The 20,859-nt window shown below is 42.6% G+C and overlaps 1 protein-coding gene across 3 annotated transcripts in view; it reads right to left on the bottom strand.

Moving 5' to 3' along the window:
- Positions 1–5,187: 5,187 nt before the first annotated feature.
- The window catches only part of KLHL36 (kelch-like family member 36), a 19,900-nt gene continuing 4,228 nt past the window's right edge, over positions 5,188–20,859 (bottom strand). Inside the window, exons 1-6 of one of the 3 annotated variants that reach the window (XM_010579647.1) lie at positions 20,680–20,776; positions 20,338–20,419; positions 15,366–16,439; positions 14,385–14,542; positions 7,347–7,949; positions 5,188–6,801 (exon numbers count right to left, since the gene is read on the bottom strand). In XM_010579647.1, the coding sequence (XP_010577949.1) occupies positions 7,394–7,949; positions 14,385–14,542; positions 15,366–16,439; positions 20,338–20,397 (1,848 nt within the window). In that variant the 5' untranslated portion in view covers positions 20,398–20,419; positions 20,680–20,776 and the 3' untranslated portion in view covers positions 5,188–6,801; positions 7,347–7,393. Of the gene's footprint in view, positions 7,950–14,384; positions 14,543–15,365; positions 16,440–20,337; positions 20,420–20,679; positions 20,777–20,859 lie in introns of those variants that run through there. The other 2 variants (XM_010579646.1, XM_010579645.1) reach the window with 2 other exon arrangements.

Here is a 20,859-nt window from a genome sequence, read left to right on the forward strand (position 1 = left end):
TCCTAAGGCAGAGAACTAGCAGTGAAAATGGCTGTTGAATATTAAAAGAGAGAAACACAAAAGGGAGACAAATGTATAGGCTTTTTGCATACAGCATTTCAAACATCTGAAACCCCCTCTCCCCTCGGGAGTCTAATTTACAAGGTAAATAATGGAGTGAAAACCCTTACATAGCTCATCTGGTTGAAGGCAAAAATTCCCTTCTGCCCACAATACTGCCTAAGTAAACTGACTGTTTTTGCTGGAAAGGCTGCCCCTTCAAATGGCTGAAAATGCAAATGTGCGCAGTTCCTCCCACCTGAAAACCAGTTAATTCAAATACCAATACTGTTACAAGCCACAGCCGATGGTGAAAACTGACGTGGGCAGAAAGGATGTCACTGTCTCCTAGTTAAGCAACATTTAAAACGCCTTCAATTTTATCCCGTCTTAATACAGTTTCATTGTGAAGTCTGTTAACATTTTACCACAATATTTTGTAATAATGTCAGTTTTGTAAGTTTTATTGTAATAGCATGCTTTGAAGAAACTTACCTGCTGGAAAGTTTCCACCTCAGTTCTGTTTTGTCATTCATTTTTGCCATTTTTAGTGGTCTGTTAGTGCATTACCGCTTACTGCATTGCACAAATCGGTTTTATTTTCTTCCATCCTTTATGCCAGTGGCCGCAAATTATACCTCCCAAACAACATGTTGCTTTTCCAACTTCAAAAAAAAATGGTGCTGTATTCTTTCTGTGTATCCATGTTCTTAGGATTCATGGGGTAAAGTAATGTTCCTAACAACATGGTACTGACTTAATTATTTTGTGAATTGTTCAACAACAAATGAGGTCCATGGCCAGGGAAATAAAGGACTGTCTGACGTTAGCTGGTTAGCTGAATAAACTACTCCCAAGTTAGCTGCCTCCCAGTAACTACTGCAATTGTTCTTATCCTATTGTAAATACAAAGTGCTTGGGAATGGCTCACCCTTCTGTACCATACTCCTCATGATTTCACTAGATCGTAAGGCCTGTACTCACGGCAGCGCCCAGGAGGTGAAGGATTTATACGTATGACTTTTCTGAAGCAACCAGGACCCACACGTCCACTCTTTCAGGGGCAGAAGGGAATGTCTTCCTGTAGCGTTGCAAGAACTGGCTGATCGCTGCGGGAGGTTTACTGCTGTCCATGTAAAGCTTCCTCCCAGGGCTAAGAGCTTTAGGAGCTCTGAAGACTTTTTCTTCAGAGATGCAGAACTTTTGTCCCAATAGTTTCTAGGTACGGTAAGGGCTTTGCTACTTTGCCAGTCATTCTGGTAATGAGATTCAACTGGGAAGAAAAAAAACAGTCAGCACTATACTGTGTTCTGGGGGGGCCAAGACACAGAAAGCTAAGGTGGCTGCTGTGTAGAGAAAACCCAGAAACATTATTTAAAGCACCAGGACTCTAAGGGACCATGGTGGTACCAGCCTCGTGCCCGTAATGGCACAAAAATAGTGCTGGGGAGGGAGCTCTTTTCACTCCATCCGCACCGTTGCCTACCGTGAAGGATTTACAAGCAGCAGTCATCTTCCCTGGTTGGATCTCGGGGAGGGGCTTCTGCTCATGGGTCAGTTGGCTCCTTGTATTTTAAGTTTCCAGTAGAAAACCAGCCTATTCGAGGTCAACGTCCACAGAGGTGTCATTGGCATAGTCTGTCAGAGGCAGCTGCGACAGTGCTCCTCCAGCGTCAGGTCCGCAGAGACACCGTGAACTTTGCCAGAGGTAAATCGAGCTGTTTTCACAGTGGTCACGGGGGCACTAAAGCTGTTATATGATGTGGTGCCTATGAAGAGGAACAGAATTCACTGCTGAAGCAGGTCCCTTTTGCTGCTCATGGTTATAATAAAACGTTTTTACAGCCCCGGTAAAGTGCTTCTCCTTCCTTTATAGAACTTGCTTAGGTCCTTCTTGTCAAACGTCTTTTTTGGACAGCTGCTCGTGCTGGATAGTCACTCCTGAGGTTTTCCCAAAGCCTCATACTTCAGAGTACTCTGAGTACTGAAACAAGCTGGCAGAATAAGTTTTCCACTTTCTGTGGCCTAAATTGCATAGGTCAGCAACAGGCATCCCGGTGTTTATGAAGGGAAGTTGAGACAGCAGCAGCGCAGGAATGGTTACGCAGGTAGCAGCAGTGAGCAGAGTAGCGCAGGACACCAATGGGAGGTGTTTCATTCCAAAAATGCATTAATGCAAACCTGACTTCAAACTCCATATTCCTAAATTTGCTGAAAATTTGTAAAAAATACATTTAATTTCACAATGTAAGGAACTTAGGCGTGGACTAGTTCAAGTTAACCTGAAACAAATTTGAAGTCTGGACAACCCTTTGGTAGATCATGTGGATGCTTGACTCAATACGTTCTGTGTTTCAATTATTTATGCAGAGCTTTTGGCTGAATTATTTGTGACTTATTCATCCTTATCTTAAATATGAGCTTTCTCTCTTCTCACACAATCGTCTGTTTTAGGGCTACAGTCTCAAAAGAACCTGCAAGTCTTTATCTCACCTTCCTTTCATGTTCTGTCACCGAACCCATCATGATAAAAGCAAAGGTACATTTTTTTCCCAAAGCTACTCTGAGCTCCAGAAAAAGCCTATCTGATGCTAAAGAATGTGTGTGGTATCAACAAACCCGCTGCTGGGCTGTGTGTCTCTCATTTAGCAGCGGCATCCTCAGAAGGGGGAAGGAAGCTCTAAGTAGCTGGAGCTCGTCTCTGCTCTGACTCACACAGCGCAGTGACAGTACATCTCTGTCTGCACTGAGGATGCATCTGCCCTGACCTGGTCCGTCAGACAACTCAAAGCTGTAAGTTCATGAAGGCGTAATTAGCTTCTCACTCATTATTACATTCATGAGAACCGAAATATGACAAGAAACTGAAATAAAAGAATATATAAAGCTTGTCACGCTAGCTTTTTTTTTTCCATAGAAACTTCTTACTGGTCAAAGCTTCGTTAAGACGTATCGGCAAGGCAACAATCACAATTAGAATCTGGACTTTTTTTCTGTGAGTTAAATTGCTTCTCAGAAAGAGTACTAAAGGTTAAACTATTTCTTTCAATTCCCTAGACACGAGACACTTTATTGCTGTCACGTAAGAATACAGAATCCTAAACAGCACATAGAAAATCACCAGCATTTGGAAGAAAGCAGTCTGCTCTCTTATGGAGAAAGACAGACACCCAGGCCCATTTTTCTCAATTTAAGGTTTCAAGTTGAGAACAAAAATATTTCCAGCTTCTTTCTCAAGCCTTCAAAACAACTACACCTCACTCCACAGTGTAATTTTTCCTCAGGGTATCTCGAGGGATTTATGTTATCTAACGTCAGTGTTACAGGCAGCAGCTCCTTGACATGCTGATGCCAAGATACAGGCATGGAAGCGTGGGAAGAGAAAACCTGAGGTTTTTGGTAGCTGTTTTGTGTCAGGTAAAACGAGCTTTCCTCAGAATTTGGCAATAGGAGCCTTTTTAAAAATGAGGTAGAGCAGTAGTTATTTTTCCCCAGGGCAGGAAGAAAGAGCTATGCTTCCTGACAAGCAGTACAATGTTTTACAAAGCTCACAGACGAAGGCAGTGGTATGTACAGGTGCAGGAGCCAGGCTGATTCCCTAAGAGCACAGACCAGGAGGATACGCCTTTTCTCTACCGAACTTAATTACTCGCCGAGAGGGCTGTTCAGACCTTGAAAAATCAAAGTAGAAATCCACTCGCGTCATACATTATTCTCCCTTTTATTTTCACAGAATTCCAGCACAATTTCACAAAGCAGTTCAGCACTGGGAAGCTTAAGTTATTTTCAAGCATCGTGTGCTATCTACTAACACTTCCCGAGTGATGATAAGCCACGTCTGGGTACACAACATCCAAAATCAAGGGGCACTCTGCCAGACTGCGCTTTTCGCAATGCTTACTGCTCTGGGTCTCATAGGTGCAAATGGTAGTAATTTCTTCCTTTAATAATGGAAAAAATGCTTATGGCAACAAGAGGTACAATAGCCCAGCCACCTCTAATAACCCGAGAGATGTCCCATACTTACCTATAGCCTCTGATTTTGGAGGGACAATAAATGGACCAGGAAGAATAAAGCTGATCTTGATGAGTACTGGGGTTATATTTTGCCTATGCAATTAAGTTTAATGTTATGAAGTCATAACTGTGTTTATCTACTCCCCATTCAATACTACCTATGAAACCACAACATAAACTGCACTGGGTCTTTTGTCACAGCTGCAAAAAAATGTGACAAGTAATTTCTGACCAACTGGTTTCAAGCACGATGCAGAAAAGGTGGATTAGATAAGTAAGTTATATTTCCACTTCATATTGTTACATTTAGCTTCTGCCTATTAAAATGTTTCTACCATTATCAATGCCACCTAAAAATAATTACACAACTACTTCTTTCCTATTTATCAAAAAGGAGAACCTCAATTAAATCAATACACAAGTCACACAGCGATGAATATAATATTCTAAACTGGATTTATTGTTTCCAGACATTAATGTAATACATAAACACATTAAAAGGGGGGATATAGTAACAAGCAACCCATTAACAGAAATAAAGCAAATCCTTGAAATTTTTGTTCTATACTTACACATGAAAATGTCCCAGAAAGTTAAGTAGTTGTCAGTCAACATAGCAAGGATTTCAGATATAAAAAAAAACCTCAAAGAACTCATTAATGAGTTTGTCATAACCAAAATGTTTGGTTTGGTTTTGTGTTTGTTGTTTTTTTTTTTTAATTTATTTTTAGGATAAAAAAAGAATAACCATTACCTCATGCAGTGTACAAAGGCTTTAAAACAAATCCATTAATGCAAATGAACGACTAACTCCTGGGGCTTTAAAAAAAAAAAAAAAAAAAACAAGGCGGCAAACCAAAAAAAAACCTCGAGGAGTTTCACAAAATTAATTTCAACTAGTTTTCTTAAATTCTTTCTTAGCACTGAAGAAGAAACCTGTAGCTTTTTTGCACTCCAGAAATTTATTCAGAGGTACCTCTTTCAATACAAACATGTTCTTCCAATATATCTGAGTTCTTTAATTTACAAGAGCTTCAAATGAAATTAAGTGCAAAAATGTTTTCTTAGTGTTTTCCAATTATTGAGGTAAATAGTAAAAAAAAAAAAAAAAAAAAAAAAAAGGCGGGTAGCAGGATCCCAACTATATGTACACCAGATGGGAAAAAAAAAGGCAAACGTGAAATACATGGTTATGGTGCATAAGGGAGATGTGAAAGAAGGATTGAGGAAGAAATAACAGCAACAATCGACGGCTCCCCAGCAGAACTTTTAAACCAAAGCCCTTGAAATCCACTCAGCAGATCACCAATAGCTGAAAATAAAGCGTGTTTATTAGCATGTCTGGCGAGCTGGACTATCGGGGAAGAGGCCATACAATAGTCACAATTATAGCTGACTGCCTGACAATGCTGAGAATGTAAATGCTGCTCTAACAGCTGCGTCGCATCCCGACCAACTACACAAAGACTAAAAGATCCATCAAATGATGAGCTCCTGACGGCAACAACAGGGTCACAATTACAGAGCAGTAGCTTCTATACTAAATAATATAATATATGGCAAACAAGAGACTGAGTTAGCAAAACGTGTTATAAAAAAGTATAAAAGTTGTTTTTAAAAACTTTCTAAAAATTTCTTCTTTTGGGAAGGAGGAATATTAACCTGTGGCCTGGCATTATTACAATAACTGAAGTGGTTGTATCAGATTGCTGGTGATCGACTTCTTGCAAATCAGAGGTGCATTTGTAAAATGCCCCAGGGTGAATGCCTGAAAGCTGGCCAGACAGTCGGGGAATTTTAATATCTGCAGCAGAATCAGCTGTGTTTGTAGAGGGTGGACTAACACTTGGGTCAGAAATCTCTTTACTTGGTATGCGGAAGATACTATGACACAGAGGATCTAAAGACAATTTTCAGTTCAGTCCCACTGTCTGGATCCCAAACACAGTCCTGAGTATATTTTGGGTTTCTTCCTTTTGAGCCTGTCTCGCTGGGGAAGGTGTTCGGTTGCATGCCTGATGAGCCGTGGCTTTGAGTCTCAGCCAAATCCATCAGAAAAGGCTACTCTGATGAAAAGACATTGTGAACTTGAAAACAAAAAAAGTAAGAGAAGGAAAGTGTGAGCTATTAGCTCAGGTAAAAAACCAAGTTGCTGTTCTTCCAGATTACAGAACCCCAATTAATCATCCTCAGTTAATAAGCTTTTTGACAGTAGACGAGTCTCGTACAGGCCCCTGCTCACACTGGCTATTAGCAGTGACCACTGTGAGGCTTGAGTTAAATGAAGTGGATCCCAGCTTCTACAGCGTGGTAGAGCTGGGGAGGGATATCTTCTTGCTTCAAGTTCACCTGCAGGATCCTCCCGCCATTTCTCCCCGCTGTTACCCTAATTCAGCAAACCCCAAGCTCGCAGTGAGCTCTGTCAGTTCCATCCACTTTGAAGCCCAAGGCAAACTGCACAGTTTCCATCCAAATCCTCAAATCTTCTTTCAAGTTCTTTGATAGATTCCCCCCCCCCTCCTTCCAGGGCATGTTTTAAAGCCCAGGAAAAACTTGCTATTGCGTTTGGATATGAAAAGTGCCACAACAAGGGATGCAAAAGACATCTCACCTTTCCCAGATTTCAAAGTTCCCAATGCTGTCAATCCAAGCCCAGGTCAATCCCATCGACTCTTTAGCCACACAATAAGGTTGTCTTAATCTTAAGAGTACAGTGGAGTTATTCACTTTTCAAGCTGATCTGACCTGCATTCACCAAAAGCAATATTCTCTTTGAACTCTCACATTCCAGAAATCTGATACTAACAGCTCAAGAATGTATTGTAAATGAAATTTAACATTATAAAAATTAAAGATTTACAACATCAAAGATCCATTTCATTTTTTCTTAGCAGTTGCTTCTGAACTCCTTTGAACTGCTCTGTAACTTCAAACCAGACACTGGCTATTCTGCCTCCTCCCCCTTGACATTATCATCTCGGCCACAGATTCAACCTTATTTTAAAAATGATGATATAATATGATATATGTGGAAATGCCATGAACCACAGAAGTAAAAGACTAAGCCTTAACATTCAGGAGAGCAGCATAACCTCTCTTGCCATACCTCCCCTTATATAGTAGGAGGGGTTGTTTTTTTGGTTTCTTTTGTTGGTTTTATCTTAAACATGAGCTTAATCCAAAAAACACATTCAACTGTACATTTCTGAGGCTTCAGAATATGCTCCCCTCCCCCCCCACAATTAAAAAGAAAAAGAAAGAATCAAGGTTAGATAGAAATGATTAAATACAAGGTTCTTTTGGAGTCCACCATCAAAGGGTGGTTTTCCAGAAGTAGTCATCTTCCTCGATCTTGATGTTTTTTTGTTTTCGTCTTTTTCTTTTTGTCCTCTGTTTTGGGTTTCAATGCACAGACACAGGCAGACACACCAGCAATTGCTTTGGGTAGGTCAGTTCCTTTGTACCACTTATTTTTCTCCTTATCATAAACCTGGACTGTTTTGGAGAAGACTGTTTCTTCCCAGCTGTAGCCTCCGAGGATATAAATCTTGCCTTCCCAAACTGCCACCCCTGACTCACTGTTTGCTTGCAGCAGAGGAGCAACTCTGGTCCACTGGTTACATTGAGGGCTGTACGACTCCACACTCAGAATGTCAAAACGAGCCATGGTTTCTATGTTGTCATCACTGCCACCGATGGAGTAGATATTGTCCTGTAAGGTGCACATGCTGTGCCACCCTCGGGCAGTGATCATTGGCCTCTTCTCCTCCCAGACATCCGTGCGGTAATCATAACACAGCAGGTTTTTTCTATAGGGGCCAATTTGGTAATCATGGCCTCCTGAAATGTACACAAATTCCTTGTAGACTGTTCCAGCATGGCCGTAGGTAAACCTAGGACAGGCAAACAAAAATGATCTGACTTGGTACTGACGGATTTTATCAAGATACACAAGCATTCAACAAGGACTGGTACTGAAGAAGAAAATAAACAGTAACTAAAGACAGAAGAATCCCTAATCCTGTCAGTTACCCAGTAACTATTCTTATTCATACCGCTTCACTCTGCGCTGCAGAGTGCTAAGGTACGACAATCACTTTTTAAGGCATCCTTTTCATACCTGGTCGCTACAGAGCGCTAAGGTATGACAATCACTTTTTAAGGCATCCTCTACAGTGTGTCATACAACAGAAGTAACCCATCCTGCTCTAGTTGGCATGGCCTTCACTCCCATTTTCCTGCTCCAGTGCTTGGGTTGGATCAGTCTGAGAGGGCCAGAGAGGAAAAAATCCACATCTCAGCAAGGGTTTCTATGACAGAAAGAGGAAATAATCATGATACCTCTCAGACTTACCAGTAGCAATTAACCAAGAAAAACCAATAAGAAAACTACTGCTGCCTTCCCCTTCCACAGCTTCAGGATAATGAATCACGTTTCTTACCCACTAGCGTTCACAGCCCAGTACATTTGCAGTCATGATACATGTAGTGTCCTTTTCATAAGCTATCCATCTGCTCTACCACTTCTGCTATACAGGTGATAACTTCTTTGGTCACCCCAAAACAAGGCAACAGACCTCAGTCAACCATAGATCAGAGTCCGTGTTTGAAGTAAGACAAAATGAGATGGTAGAACCAACATCATGCACGTGGTTTCCACAGGGCAGGGCAGAGAGAAAACCCCTTTGATCAGCTATAATAAAGCCACTACAAACCTAATGAGGCTGTTCTTAACTTCACACTAGGATATTCCCGACCAAACCCCTTTAAGCTCTTAGAAGTGGAATGCTAAGGCGAGGGACAGCCTCAGCTTCTTTGAACATACCCTTCCTGCACATGCCTTTTTTTCTTTTTTCAGGTGTGGGGGGTGTCAAAAGATGTAGCTGCAGCACCAGCCACAGCAAACTGGCTCACACATCGATACAAAGAGCCCAAACAATTTAATACCCATAGGGATGCTGAGTAATATACTCATCAACTTGCACTCAGAAGCCTCTACTACCATCCTTTGTAGTCAAGGACTCGAGACAACTCAACTTCTATGGCAGACAAACCTACGTTACCATTACTTTAGCCTGGAATGCTTTTGAACCATGCCTGAACACGCTCAAAACTCAATGTGGATAGAACCTTAAGCTGTTTTTATTTCGCGTGGTAATAGTTTCTCTCAGCTACACAAACGGTATCGTAACTTCTTCCACACGCCTAAGTGCCAAGCACTTTTGTGCCAAGGGAAAAGGTGGAATAGAAAAGAAAACCCACATTTACCCTGAAAGCACAACACTTCTGAGAAAAGCTAAAAGACGTTTATTACCCTAGATGCCTACTGAAGCTTCTGATCCCTGACCAGCGTCTGAATCAGATATTTTAACAGGCTCCTGCTACAAGAAACAGAAAAATCCTTGACACACTTGGCCTAAGAATACCGAGTGACCAGGACGGACCTTTCAACTACAGAGGCTGGAGCACCATCCCTGGAGACCTTGCAGAGATGACTTCAGAACTGTACTGTTTCTTAGCCACTCAGGAAAAAGAAAGAAAGGAAAAAGAGAGGACTAAGGTATAGTTATGAGACTTTATCCAAAAAGGCAACTCAAAAATTCCACAGCTCACATGGAAGCCTAACCATGGAAGCACATAACTCATGCTCAGTGCTTCTGTTTGACATGAAATACCCTGAGCACGTGCGCTCCAGCTTTCGCACCTGCCAGAAATGCTATGACAGGTGTAGTGTACATAGATGCTGCTCTACCGTGTTTGTGGTCTCTTACAGACAAGAACTGGGAACACATGTCTCCAGTGGGACCCAGTCTGGGTGCTAGAGTCTTTGCTTCTCTATATACACAGGAATGGGTCTTAAAAAGTAGACTACCTATCTGGGAAGTGGGATGGACAGCTTGAATTCATTTCCTTTCTCAAACTGCACTAGATTTTAAACCCACATCTAACCAACAAGCTACCTGGAGGACGTGCCGTGCACTCCACAGTGGAGGTAGTGTCAGGTAACAGGCAGTTTTGAGGAGTCAGAAGGAGAAGAGTACAAGGACATTGAATCCAACACAAAGCTCAGGGTTATTGTACTGCTGATAGCAATCACATTACATTCAGCATTTGAAAAAAAAATAAAAATGACCGTGAGTTACGAAAAACTTGAGTGACCTTTGGAGAAGTAGGTTAAATGTTTTCCTACGCTAACTGAAAAGTGGAATTCTGTACATGTAAGCAAGCAATAGACATTTTCTCTCAAGCGCATGCATGCAATCTAGCTACAGAAAAAGCACTGATGCTTTTCTTTTTGCCTCGATCAATGACTATGTCTAGCGAACAGCAACAGCTACAGGAGTAATCTGAAAGAGGCAATCATATCTGAAGCATCAAATCGACCATCAATTTGTTGTTTTACCAATATAGGGAGATTACCTGTTGAAATACACTAGAGGTGTTTCACTTTGCCTGACTTCTGAAAAGCTCATCCAAAATTGCACATACCCAGCTCTACATTAATAGAAAACTGCATGAAATATAATGCACAAATTGAAAACAATCAATAAGAATCCTTTCTGCAAGCCGTATGGCTTATATGGAGGCATTTCTAAACATGCAACAGAACAGGACACTTCAATAGAGTGGGTCCAGACATCCTCCAATGGAAAGCATCGAGCGTTTTGGCAGCGTTATCTGTAAGAGTGGCCAGATAAAGATAGAGGCATTAAGGAGAAAGAAGTTTCAATTCAGAACATCTTCTAGAACCAGTTGCCAATTTTGAATAACTTGCCTAAATACAATGCTGCAAAAATGACAGTTTCTGACACAGTAACAGCATTCGGTAAATGCTAGAAAGTCTACCATTTGTTTTCTTAAACAGAAGAACACTTGGCCTAACTCGATAAAGCTTTGGGAATCCCCTACTCCAACCAAAGTCCAGGCGAGCTGTGGTTGCTCTGAATCTCGCTGTCCACCTGTTGCAACCCTGCAAGATCATGACACAACTAGCAGAGCAGATACCATCACTCGTCAACCTGTTCCGACACATTTCCTCATACAACTGCTTTCAGTTGTTCTGCCAAACTTTAACCTAGGGCCACTCAATTAATTTCACTGATGTCTGCAGCAGACTTTTTCATGGTCTATTCAAGATGAGAACACACTGCACTAACTTCTGCTCTGCCAAGCTTGTCAGCCACTGCTGCTCCCTTCCGGGCTAGAAACTATGGCAGCAGTTTCTCCCAAAGAGCCTGGGAAAATGGTGAAAAAAATATAGGACCTCTCTGAAGAATGGGAAAGGTATCCCACAACCAAGGACCTGAATGAGAGTCAGGCAAAATTCACTTTTAGCAGACTTGGACCGGGTCCACCCTTTAGATAGCTTGGCTGAAGTTTTCCACGTCAAGCATCTGCCTCAAGAGGCTGTGTTTTCTTCTTCAGTTAGACAGCGTTATTTCAGTCAAAACAGCTCAGCTCCTTCCAAGTAAGTGGTTAGGGAAAACAACGTGTTGTTTTGACCATGTTGGGGTGGGAAGGGGGGGGCGGGGAGAACAGATAAAACAGAACTTGCAAAGCTCTTCCTTAGAGCAGCATGACTGTGCCTGTGTACAGCAATATGGACACAGGATTTGGCAGAGGACAGGAGGCATGTGTATTCAAGGACGCAACCATTGCCTTTCGCCTGAAAATCTCCACACGCGTGGCAAGCTATAACCCTTGGGAAGAAAAAAACCATAAAACCATTTTCTGCACGTTCAGAGTAGACGCTTTAACAAATATAACATCTGAGAGCCCAACCCCACACAGCTCAAATGGAACTACGCAAGCCTACACCCCAGAATGACCTCGACATGTGCCTATCACTCCAGGGAATAGTCTTCCAGGCAGCTGCTGGCTTAGAGCAGTCAGAAACACCACCAGAGCTGCAGGCAGGGAGCCTGCTTCTGGTGGCCGTGCACCCAAGAGGACAAGAAGCCTGCATGTGTTCTCTTCAGAGGGAAGAAGACAGAAAAATGCAGGAAACGAGGCAGCTATGTTGGGACATGTTGCCTGATCAGGCAATCAGGAAGCAGAGGATTGGAGCTTCTGATTTCCTCTGCATGAGGAGAAAAGACTTCCTGCTGGTATAGGGCTGGGGAAGATGTTATTTGGGTAAAAAGAGTAACTAAAATCAGTTTGAGGAACAAAAGCATGTGGTGGGGAGGAAAACAGATCAGACCGAGAGTATGTTGAAGGGAAGACAGGAGTACACAGAAGGAACTGTAGCTAGCATGCTTTCTTCTAGTCTTGAACAGATTACAAAATTCTCTCTCATCCTTCCTTTGCTGTCAGCAAATCCATCTGAAGTACATCAGGAAAGTTCTGCCCAGATCCCTTCCAGCAGCCACCCACACCTGCCAGAGCCACATCTCCGAGCTCAAGCAGCCTTCGCTTGTCCCTGCACTCAGAAGGTTTCTTTCTGTTGTCCACCTCCGCACTGATTTTTGCCTTTTGAAACCTGTATAAAGTTCTTTTAGCTTTATTCCTTCTGTGCAGGAAAATGGTTGGTGCAAACAATATACTGCCCAACGCAAGAGCTCCCCAAAAGGAGAAAGAGGGCTGAAAAGACAGAAAATCTGAAGGCGCTAAGTGTCCATTAAGATATAACTAAAGACATATTGACACACAAGAGAGCAGCTACATGGAAAACTATCTGGTTCGCTATGCAGCTGCACAATCACCTGAGGTGGCACAAGGGACAGTTAGCATGGGACGAGGACAGAGCAGGCAGGAAGAGAGGATGCAGAACTATTTTTTGGGGATGCAACAATAACTTAAAATAGTGCCTCTACTACAGCCTAACCCATTTAGCAACCAGCTAAGTCAGTGTAAGTGGGGTCTATCCCATAAGGGGGACTTCTGCCTCGTGCAAGCGGATCAGCTAGACATTCTAATACAAAATTAACACCCCCACGTCAAAGTTCACTTTTAAATGCTGCAGCTGCAAAATTCCCAAAGCCAACATACACGTAGCAGTAGGAATATGCAGAAAAACTGCCCCTTTTCAGACAGCTTGCAGTCTGCAAGCTTCCCCAGGACTACTTATATGCTGGGAAAAAAAATATCCATACCAGTTCTAAGGTGAGTGTTTTTCTAACAACATACAAGGCAGTCAGGTCACATCTACATTTCTTTGAAAAATGTTTAAAAAAAAAAAAAGAAAAACAGCTGTGCTATAATTTCTGTGAGATGTTACTGAGATCTCACAGGTCACGCCAATTAACAGAAGGGCTTAGGAACTGAAGATACTCTTATACACAGCTTCCCAGGAAAGATTGTGGTGTTCAGCCTCAACTCCTAGATCTGCCTATGTGAGCAGAAATAAAACGGAAAAAAGCATCCTGCTTCTGAAGAGCACTCAAGCCCAGCTGTTAGCCTGGATCAGACTCGCATTGCAGCACCTGCCCAAAATAGAATTGGGCAACAGGCTTCTGTGCCTCCACTGGCTGCCTATGGCTCTGCAGCTCTGCAGCTAAGGGAATAAGGGAAAAAAGGCCTGAACTCTAAAATCAAATTGCAAGTATCCTGTTCGTGATGCCACCAAGAAAGCAAGTACTGCTGCTGAAGGTGCAGGTTTCAGATGTCATGAAAATACTATCCGTATAGCCAATACTCCTGTAATTTCCATGAATGTGAAATATTACTAAATCTGAATAGCTGTTTGCAAATGAAATGCTTTCGTACCATTCTTACGAAGTCACCACTCAAATGTTGATTCAAAATACTAGCAATGTCCTGTGCTGCTATTACAAGAAGAGCTGCAGTACTAAAGCCTCTCAGAAGTACAGCAGCTAAGTTTTAATTCAGACTGAAAGAGAGGTCACATTTGCCAGGGTTACCTAAATAAAGTGGTTTATCTGCAACAGCCAACCTGAGCAGCCAAACAGAGAGAAACACCTTACAAGGAAAACAATTACACCAAGGTGACAAAGTAAGGCTAAACAAATTATAAAAGCCTTTGATCAAGATCTAAACAGTGCCTCTGAAAAGGTTCAACTCCAAGTGACCTCAGGAAAAATATTTTAAGAATAGTAGAGCAAAATTACAAGAGCTCTCCCTCCCATCCTTCAGACGTACCTCGGGACAAAAATTAAAACCAATCAAGCTGACGTGAGGCACACTGCCTGGAAGAGCTGGTTGCTCAAATACCAAATGCTGATATGGTTTGTTACTTGCTGATACCACGTTGGTTATACATTCCCTTGCCTCCCTTCTAGGGATACCCATTCATCACCTAAAGTCACACAAGCTCCCTTTACTACCATTCTTCAAACACAAGATAACTTTCTGAACAAGTCCATTACCTGGGCAAGCCTGCTATATAGGACCACGAATCCTTCTGAGGACTGTAGGTCTCAACTGAAGAAAGTGCCCCATTTTCATTCCTGCCACCAACAGCTACCAGCATGTCAGTAATAGCTCCCAGGTAGAAATCTACACGGCGTTGTCTCATGGAGGCAACCTGTCAAAAAAAAAATAACATGCTGACATCTTCAAATATCTGGTAAGCAAGCTGACTTAAGGTATATTCATGAGGCTAGGACAGTTGCTTCTTCCCATTTATTTGGAAAGGAGAGCTACTGGTTTTGGCCGTTATATTCATAAAATACTTTTTGGTTTTCTGCAGTAGCATGTTACAGAGCATTCATTTTCAAAAAAGGGGACAACAGGAAGCATCTAAGAGACAGGTTACTCTACAAATGTTCATGTTACATGGGCGTCCTTCCGAAACTCTGCAAGAAACATATATTGGAATCACTCAAAGCCACAACCGAACCACATGGGATGACTGGTTCTTATAGGAACCTGCACTGGCCGCAGGGTTTTACAGCAGGACTGGAAGTGAATAGCTTGTTCTAAGAGACATTTAGCACAGAGACATTTGACAAGCGTCAGAGACATTTGCTTTTTGCATCAGACCCATTTTTGATTTAGTTGTGCTACTGCTTGAGAAAGATGAACACCTCCTTAAGTCCATTCTAGCATTATTCCCAAAAGTAATCTAAAGCGTTGCAGGTGGCTGCTGACCAAGAACTTCACAGGTGAGATGCCCAAATCCCAAGTGAAGTTAAGAATCTGCCCCAAACTCTTTTGCTGTTTGTGTAACTTAAGCATTCCCACAAAGGATTCAAGCAGCTGCTTTTTCAACTTAACTAACTTGAACTTCCATTTGCAAGCGTTGCTACGTTGGCTATTCTAATGAGCCCCGTCCTTCCACCAAAAAGAAGAAAACACTCTAAACATTAAGGACATTAAACAGAGAAATAATACAGCTTAAGTCTCACCTTTATCCACTGGTTACAGCGGGGATCATACCTATATAGGAGATTTGAAGCTGCATCCCCTCCATTGTCTCTTGAAAAGCTGCCTCCGGCTATGAAGATGAAGCCTCCCAAGACTGCAACACAGTGGTGACTTCGTCTGGCTGGGAGAGGGGTTTCTGCCACCCACTGCCCCTTTCTGATGTCCAAGAAGCAGGTATCATCACTCAGTTCCAGGCACCGTTCAGAAACCTCCCCACCCACAAAGAGGAGCCTTTCCTCGCAGGTCCGCAGGGCTGTGCGTTTGTTCTGCAGCACTGGCTGAGCCGTGACGTTATTATGATAGTTCACCGCCTCCTCTATAAACCCCTCACAGTTTGCTTCTTTGGGAAGAAGAGAGCAGACAGCAGGCTTGACTCGATGGAGGAGATCACTTTTAGGTATCAAGGGAAAATGAATGTTATCCAGAACCTGGTAAGCCTCATTCTCCCTTTCCGGGTACTGGGTAAGCCACTGCAAGGCAGCCTGCAGCAAGTCGTGCTCACACTCCTGCTGCACATTGCTGCTGTCCAGGTATTGGCACAACTTCTGCAAGGAAATGTTCTGCAGGAAGTCCGGGGTGAAAGACAGGGTACCGAAGTTCTGCAAGATGAAAGAATCAATGTAGGAGTCAAGGCGCTTCAGGTTGTAAATAGAGGCTAGCTCCTGCAGGTACAAATAGTTCTCCTCGCTGACTTCATTCTCCAGATACTCGCAACAGAAGTCAACCACCTTCCAGATCTGCAGCAGGTGAGCTGTTTCGAGCACATAGTCGATATTGCCTCCATCTAAAGACAGCTCACTGCCGTAAAGGAAATCCACCACAGCCTTCAGACCGATGTAAGAGGCTCCAAAAAGTTCAACCTCTTTTTGGTGGGCTTCTCGCATACCAATGGTGAACATAGAGTTGAAGTAGTCACTGCAAACAGCAAGGAGGTTGCGATGGGCAGGGACTCTCTGTTCATCCACCACGAGGACAATGTCACAGAAGAGGCCGCGGTGCCTCTGCTCGTTCAGGCTCTGAAGAACTAGACTAGAGTGGTCATCCCATCTGTACACCTGGAATAAAAAAAACCAGTATCAGGCAGATGTTATCTTCACCAAGACAAATTTCAGTGTGCACAAAGTGTTTTCGCATTAGATGTAGTCATACATGAGAGCGAGCAAACTTACTTGTGTTGCATGTTTGTAATAAATTCTGACTTGAAACAGTTGGCAAGCAATGTAGTACGAGCCCAAGCTCCTCGCCTTCACTTTGAAAGGCCTATGCAGACTTTTACTGCTTCCTACTCCCTCCTTTTTTTTTTTTTTATAATTGACTCCTACCTCCTCCACAATGCTGCATCCAAACCTCCTCCCTGATGATTTATACAGGCGCAATTTTCTGAAACTCTTCCACTCATTGTCTTTGAGACATCTTGCTGACATTTCCTTTCTTACTTGTCCCCCAAATGACTCCTTACAGAGTTCTTCTCAACTAAGCTACTCACTAAATATTTGGAGTGGGAGACACACATGCAGCAGCATGCCAAATTTTCATTCAGCCCATGTATTGTTTGGGTTAGTGCTTACTTGACAGCTACCCCCTCTTAAATCTTTTCAGAACTCTAAGCTCGTTAGGGTAAAATCCCTCTCTTTCTTTCCATATTATTCCAGGCACACACACTGCATTCAAAAATAATAGCTGTTTATTTATGTGCAAAGCCACACATGCGGACAACTTATTCCCAGAAGACTTCTACTTGCTTCCAGAAGCCAAGGTAGTTTTTGTTTTAATGAATATGACTAAGTATTTTTCTTCTAAAGAAAGGGGAAAATGCCCTCAGAACATGTCCGTTAAGTGCCCTTCTGGGATCCCTCTGGTCCAGACATTCTTCCTACCAGCTCCGGACGTGCCACAGAGCTTTTGAGGCAACCAGTGTTTGCTTCTTTCTCACAGACTCACGTTACCAGTCCTAAGAAGAACCAAAATGGAAACGTTTTGTTACCCCTTGAATGTCCTGCAGAACACGTATTGAAGGGGCTGGTCACCCCAGTATGTCAAGCGATGCAGCTTTTAGGACCATCTTTCTGGAGGAATGGAATGCTCGATGGTACAGTCAGCTACCTTGTGATGTCTCTTAATAAAAGCCAGGTTAAGTTAAATGCAAATACTTAACTTTAATTACCAAATCCAAAACACGCAGAGTTGCAGAGCCTGTAAGAACATGTAAGAGCAATGAAAGGAGGTAGAAAGGAAGCACATCTTTGTATCGTACCTAAGTTAGCTCTGAACAGTTCTGGCTGTAGGACCCTGGGTCCTGCCCAGTTCTACACCCTCAGACTGCATTCCCAGAAGTGATGCCCTGAAAAGGTGTCTCAGTCCCTATCTACTTCAAAAACAGTCACACAGATAGCCCGAGGTCTCTTCACGCCTCTCAGGCATTCAACCTTTCCTTCACCAAACTGTTGCTTCTCCTAGAAATCCTAACTATCTGTGGCTTTCCTGGTTTCCCAAACAGAAAGCACTTGATTATTGCTGTCTGGCCTAAGCCATTAATGGGTTGGTTAAATCACGGTGAGACAACCTCTCTACCCACCTGGATGGGACAGGTCCAAGTCCTCGAGCCAAATTTTTTCCCCTGCGCACAACTCTCACTCTAGATATGCATCCTGTGTACAGAATTTGGTAAATGTACTTTTATACGATGAGATAACCAGGATTAACGCACGCAGCTCACCACTGTCCAGACATGATGGCAGCCAATCATCCCAAGCTAATACCAACCTTGGGAGCCTGACCTCCCACGTGTGCCGTTTAGCAGTCAGTGGTATAGCAACAGGCAGTCTGCCAAAGATGAGACCCAAATTAATAACCAAATGTGCTGCTCTTAGTGCGATATCCCAGTGGTTTCTCTTTAGTTTCGTTTATGCTCTTTTCCAAACAATGGAGGCTACGCTGCCAAAAAGCCTTCTGTTGGAGTAACTTTGTACATGCAAGTGTACAGAGTTAAACCAACCTAAGTGAAGAGGCTTCAATAATTGTAAGTTTTCTGGGCCAAAACTCTTTAATTTGCCTTATACTCATATCTCTGAACTTAAAAAGGGATCTATGGCATAGACAACAAAGTAACTTCCACTGAGGAATAAAACTGCCAGAGATCTGTAACAGAAAAAAATATGGGGTTTAAGGACTGTAAAGTTTTTTCTCTTCATTTTTCTGAGGCTGAGAAATGCTGATATCATACAGGAGCCCAAGCAGAGACCAGGGGACGGAGGAAGCGGGAAGAATAACAAATACGGCAAAGGACAAACCACACATTTGTGGCAACTATGATAAAGGACAGTGTATGAACAGACAATAACTAACATCTTACAGCACCCTCTTCTGAATCTGACTCGTGGGGGACAGTTATTGGATTAAACTCAAAAACATATTCCCTCTCGCCTCTGTAAATTGGCTGATCATTTCTCTCTAATATTCTCTAATACCACCATCGTGCATAACAAGATTACACCAGAATATAAGATTTGCCAGAGATCCCCATTTACTTAGCTGGCTGTCGAGTCAGCAGCATAATCCTGACCGCAAACACGCCTGACAACTTGTACTCCTAAAATCCTTGTTGCCATGTAAAACTGCTGCTACTTCAGAAATCAAGCATAAAATCATTACGTATGGCACTGGATGGACTCAGAATATATTAACATATTTCAGCCACTTAGCAAGTTCATTCGTTCAGTGAGCAAATAACAGAAGCTGATAGCTGCACATTTCAAAACCAAGACTAATTTTATACCAAACACGAACATCTTTCTCAAGCTATTTATATTCTGTAGAACAGCTTTAGCATTATCTAGTAATTTTAAGTTTAACAGATAGTGACAGCTGCTGTCTAAGCAAGAAAATAAAACAATGCTGTCAAGTTAATTAATTTTTAATGTGATGTATTATTATTACATTCAGACTAAACCCTTCAAATGGTAGACAGGATCAGCACTCAGGGAAAGATTATATTGGCAGGGATGCATTTAAAAATTAGTCCTATTTATCTTTTATCAATTGTATTAGAGCAGTATTTTAACTTCTTTCGGATTCAGCACAGATCTAATTTCTTTCAGATTGTTCATGCAGTACCACTGCTCATCAGTGATGCAAAAGAAAATGAGATCTGTCTCATTCAACTTGCATAAGACAGATTCAGGCACTGAAAAGTTCTTCTCTTCCAGCTGTTGTTGGTAGTACAAGGTACTTGCTCTGCAGCATCTGTAACCTAGTGCTCGCACTAGAACAGAAAAGCAGCTTTCACCAGTATGGAACAAAGTGAACATCATAATTACAGCTGATATTAACATCTTTTAAATCTTAGGTCATCACCCTGATGACCTGCATAAAGAACTACCTAAGATGGACTCGTGTCGATCCCCAGCTAAAAATCAACATATTTGTGCAGACAGAGATTCTATACAAACAAAATTAACCTCACAAAGCTAAGAAAACATCTCTAGTTCACTGGAATAACTACTTGCAGGATCAAGTCTCCTATCTTGTACAAAACAGAGACTAAATCTAAAAAGTAATCCCAGCTTTGCTTTTGTAACTAGCCTGGATTTTATGAGATGGACGAGTACAAAAAATTCCCAAGATATACACATCGCATTTAATGACTGAATTTTTGCTGTAGAGAAAACACTGTGCTGCAGTGATGTGGGTTTCTTTTTTAAGTTATGAGTCACGACGAGCAGATGCCCATTCGCTGCTGCTGCCTTTTTTTTTTTTTTTTTTTTTATCACTAGGTAGCAACTTCTTCTATCAAAAATATCTGGGCAGGTAGACCACCGTTTTCAAACCTCTTCTTAAAAGCCCACAATATTCACATTCCTCCAAAGCAGTCCATCCTAACGGAGAGCCTTTACCCCCCTCCTGGTTATTTCTGTAACTCGCTTTTTTTGGTAGGCAACACGTAAACGTACAAACCTTTGAGGATTCACTTATCTTGTGTGGACGACAAATCCTGGTTTGCCTGGTCCCCTCCATGACAGGCTGATCCGCAGTACTTCTAGAACAAAAGCAAAGAAAGATGTTAGCGGCATACCAATCCTATGCTAAAAACCCACACTGCGCTGAATAAATAACACAACCGAGACGACCTGCACATGCTAATCTGCAGTTCGACCACGTTCGGGTTATAAAAAATTTTTTTTTTTTTTCCGCTCCCCGATGTTGTTTTCTCGTGTTATGAACAATAACAAGTCAACAAGCCGGGCGTACGACCGAGGACCGGCGCGGATCCCCCTGAGGGTGAAGTTATTTACTTACTGCTCGTTCTGGCCGCCGGGGCTGAAATCATTTCCTCGCCAGCGCCGGCAAGAGCCCGTCTCGGCCCCCCGCGGCCCGGGGGAGGCAGGTAGGAGCCGGGCGGCGGGGCAGCCCCTCGGTCCCGGCCCCTCTCCGGCCCACACCGCGCAACACCCCCGGTTTACCGCAGCGCGCAGGCCC

This window comes from Haliaeetus leucocephalus, unplaced genomic scaffold, assembly GCF_000737465.1.
Source record: "Haliaeetus leucocephalus isolate CR32 unplaced genomic scaffold, Haliaeetus_leucocephalus-4.0 Scaffold668, whole genome shotgun sequence".
Lineage (NCBI taxonomy): Eukaryota > Metazoa > Chordata > Aves > Accipitriformes > Accipitridae > Haliaeetus > Haliaeetus leucocephalus.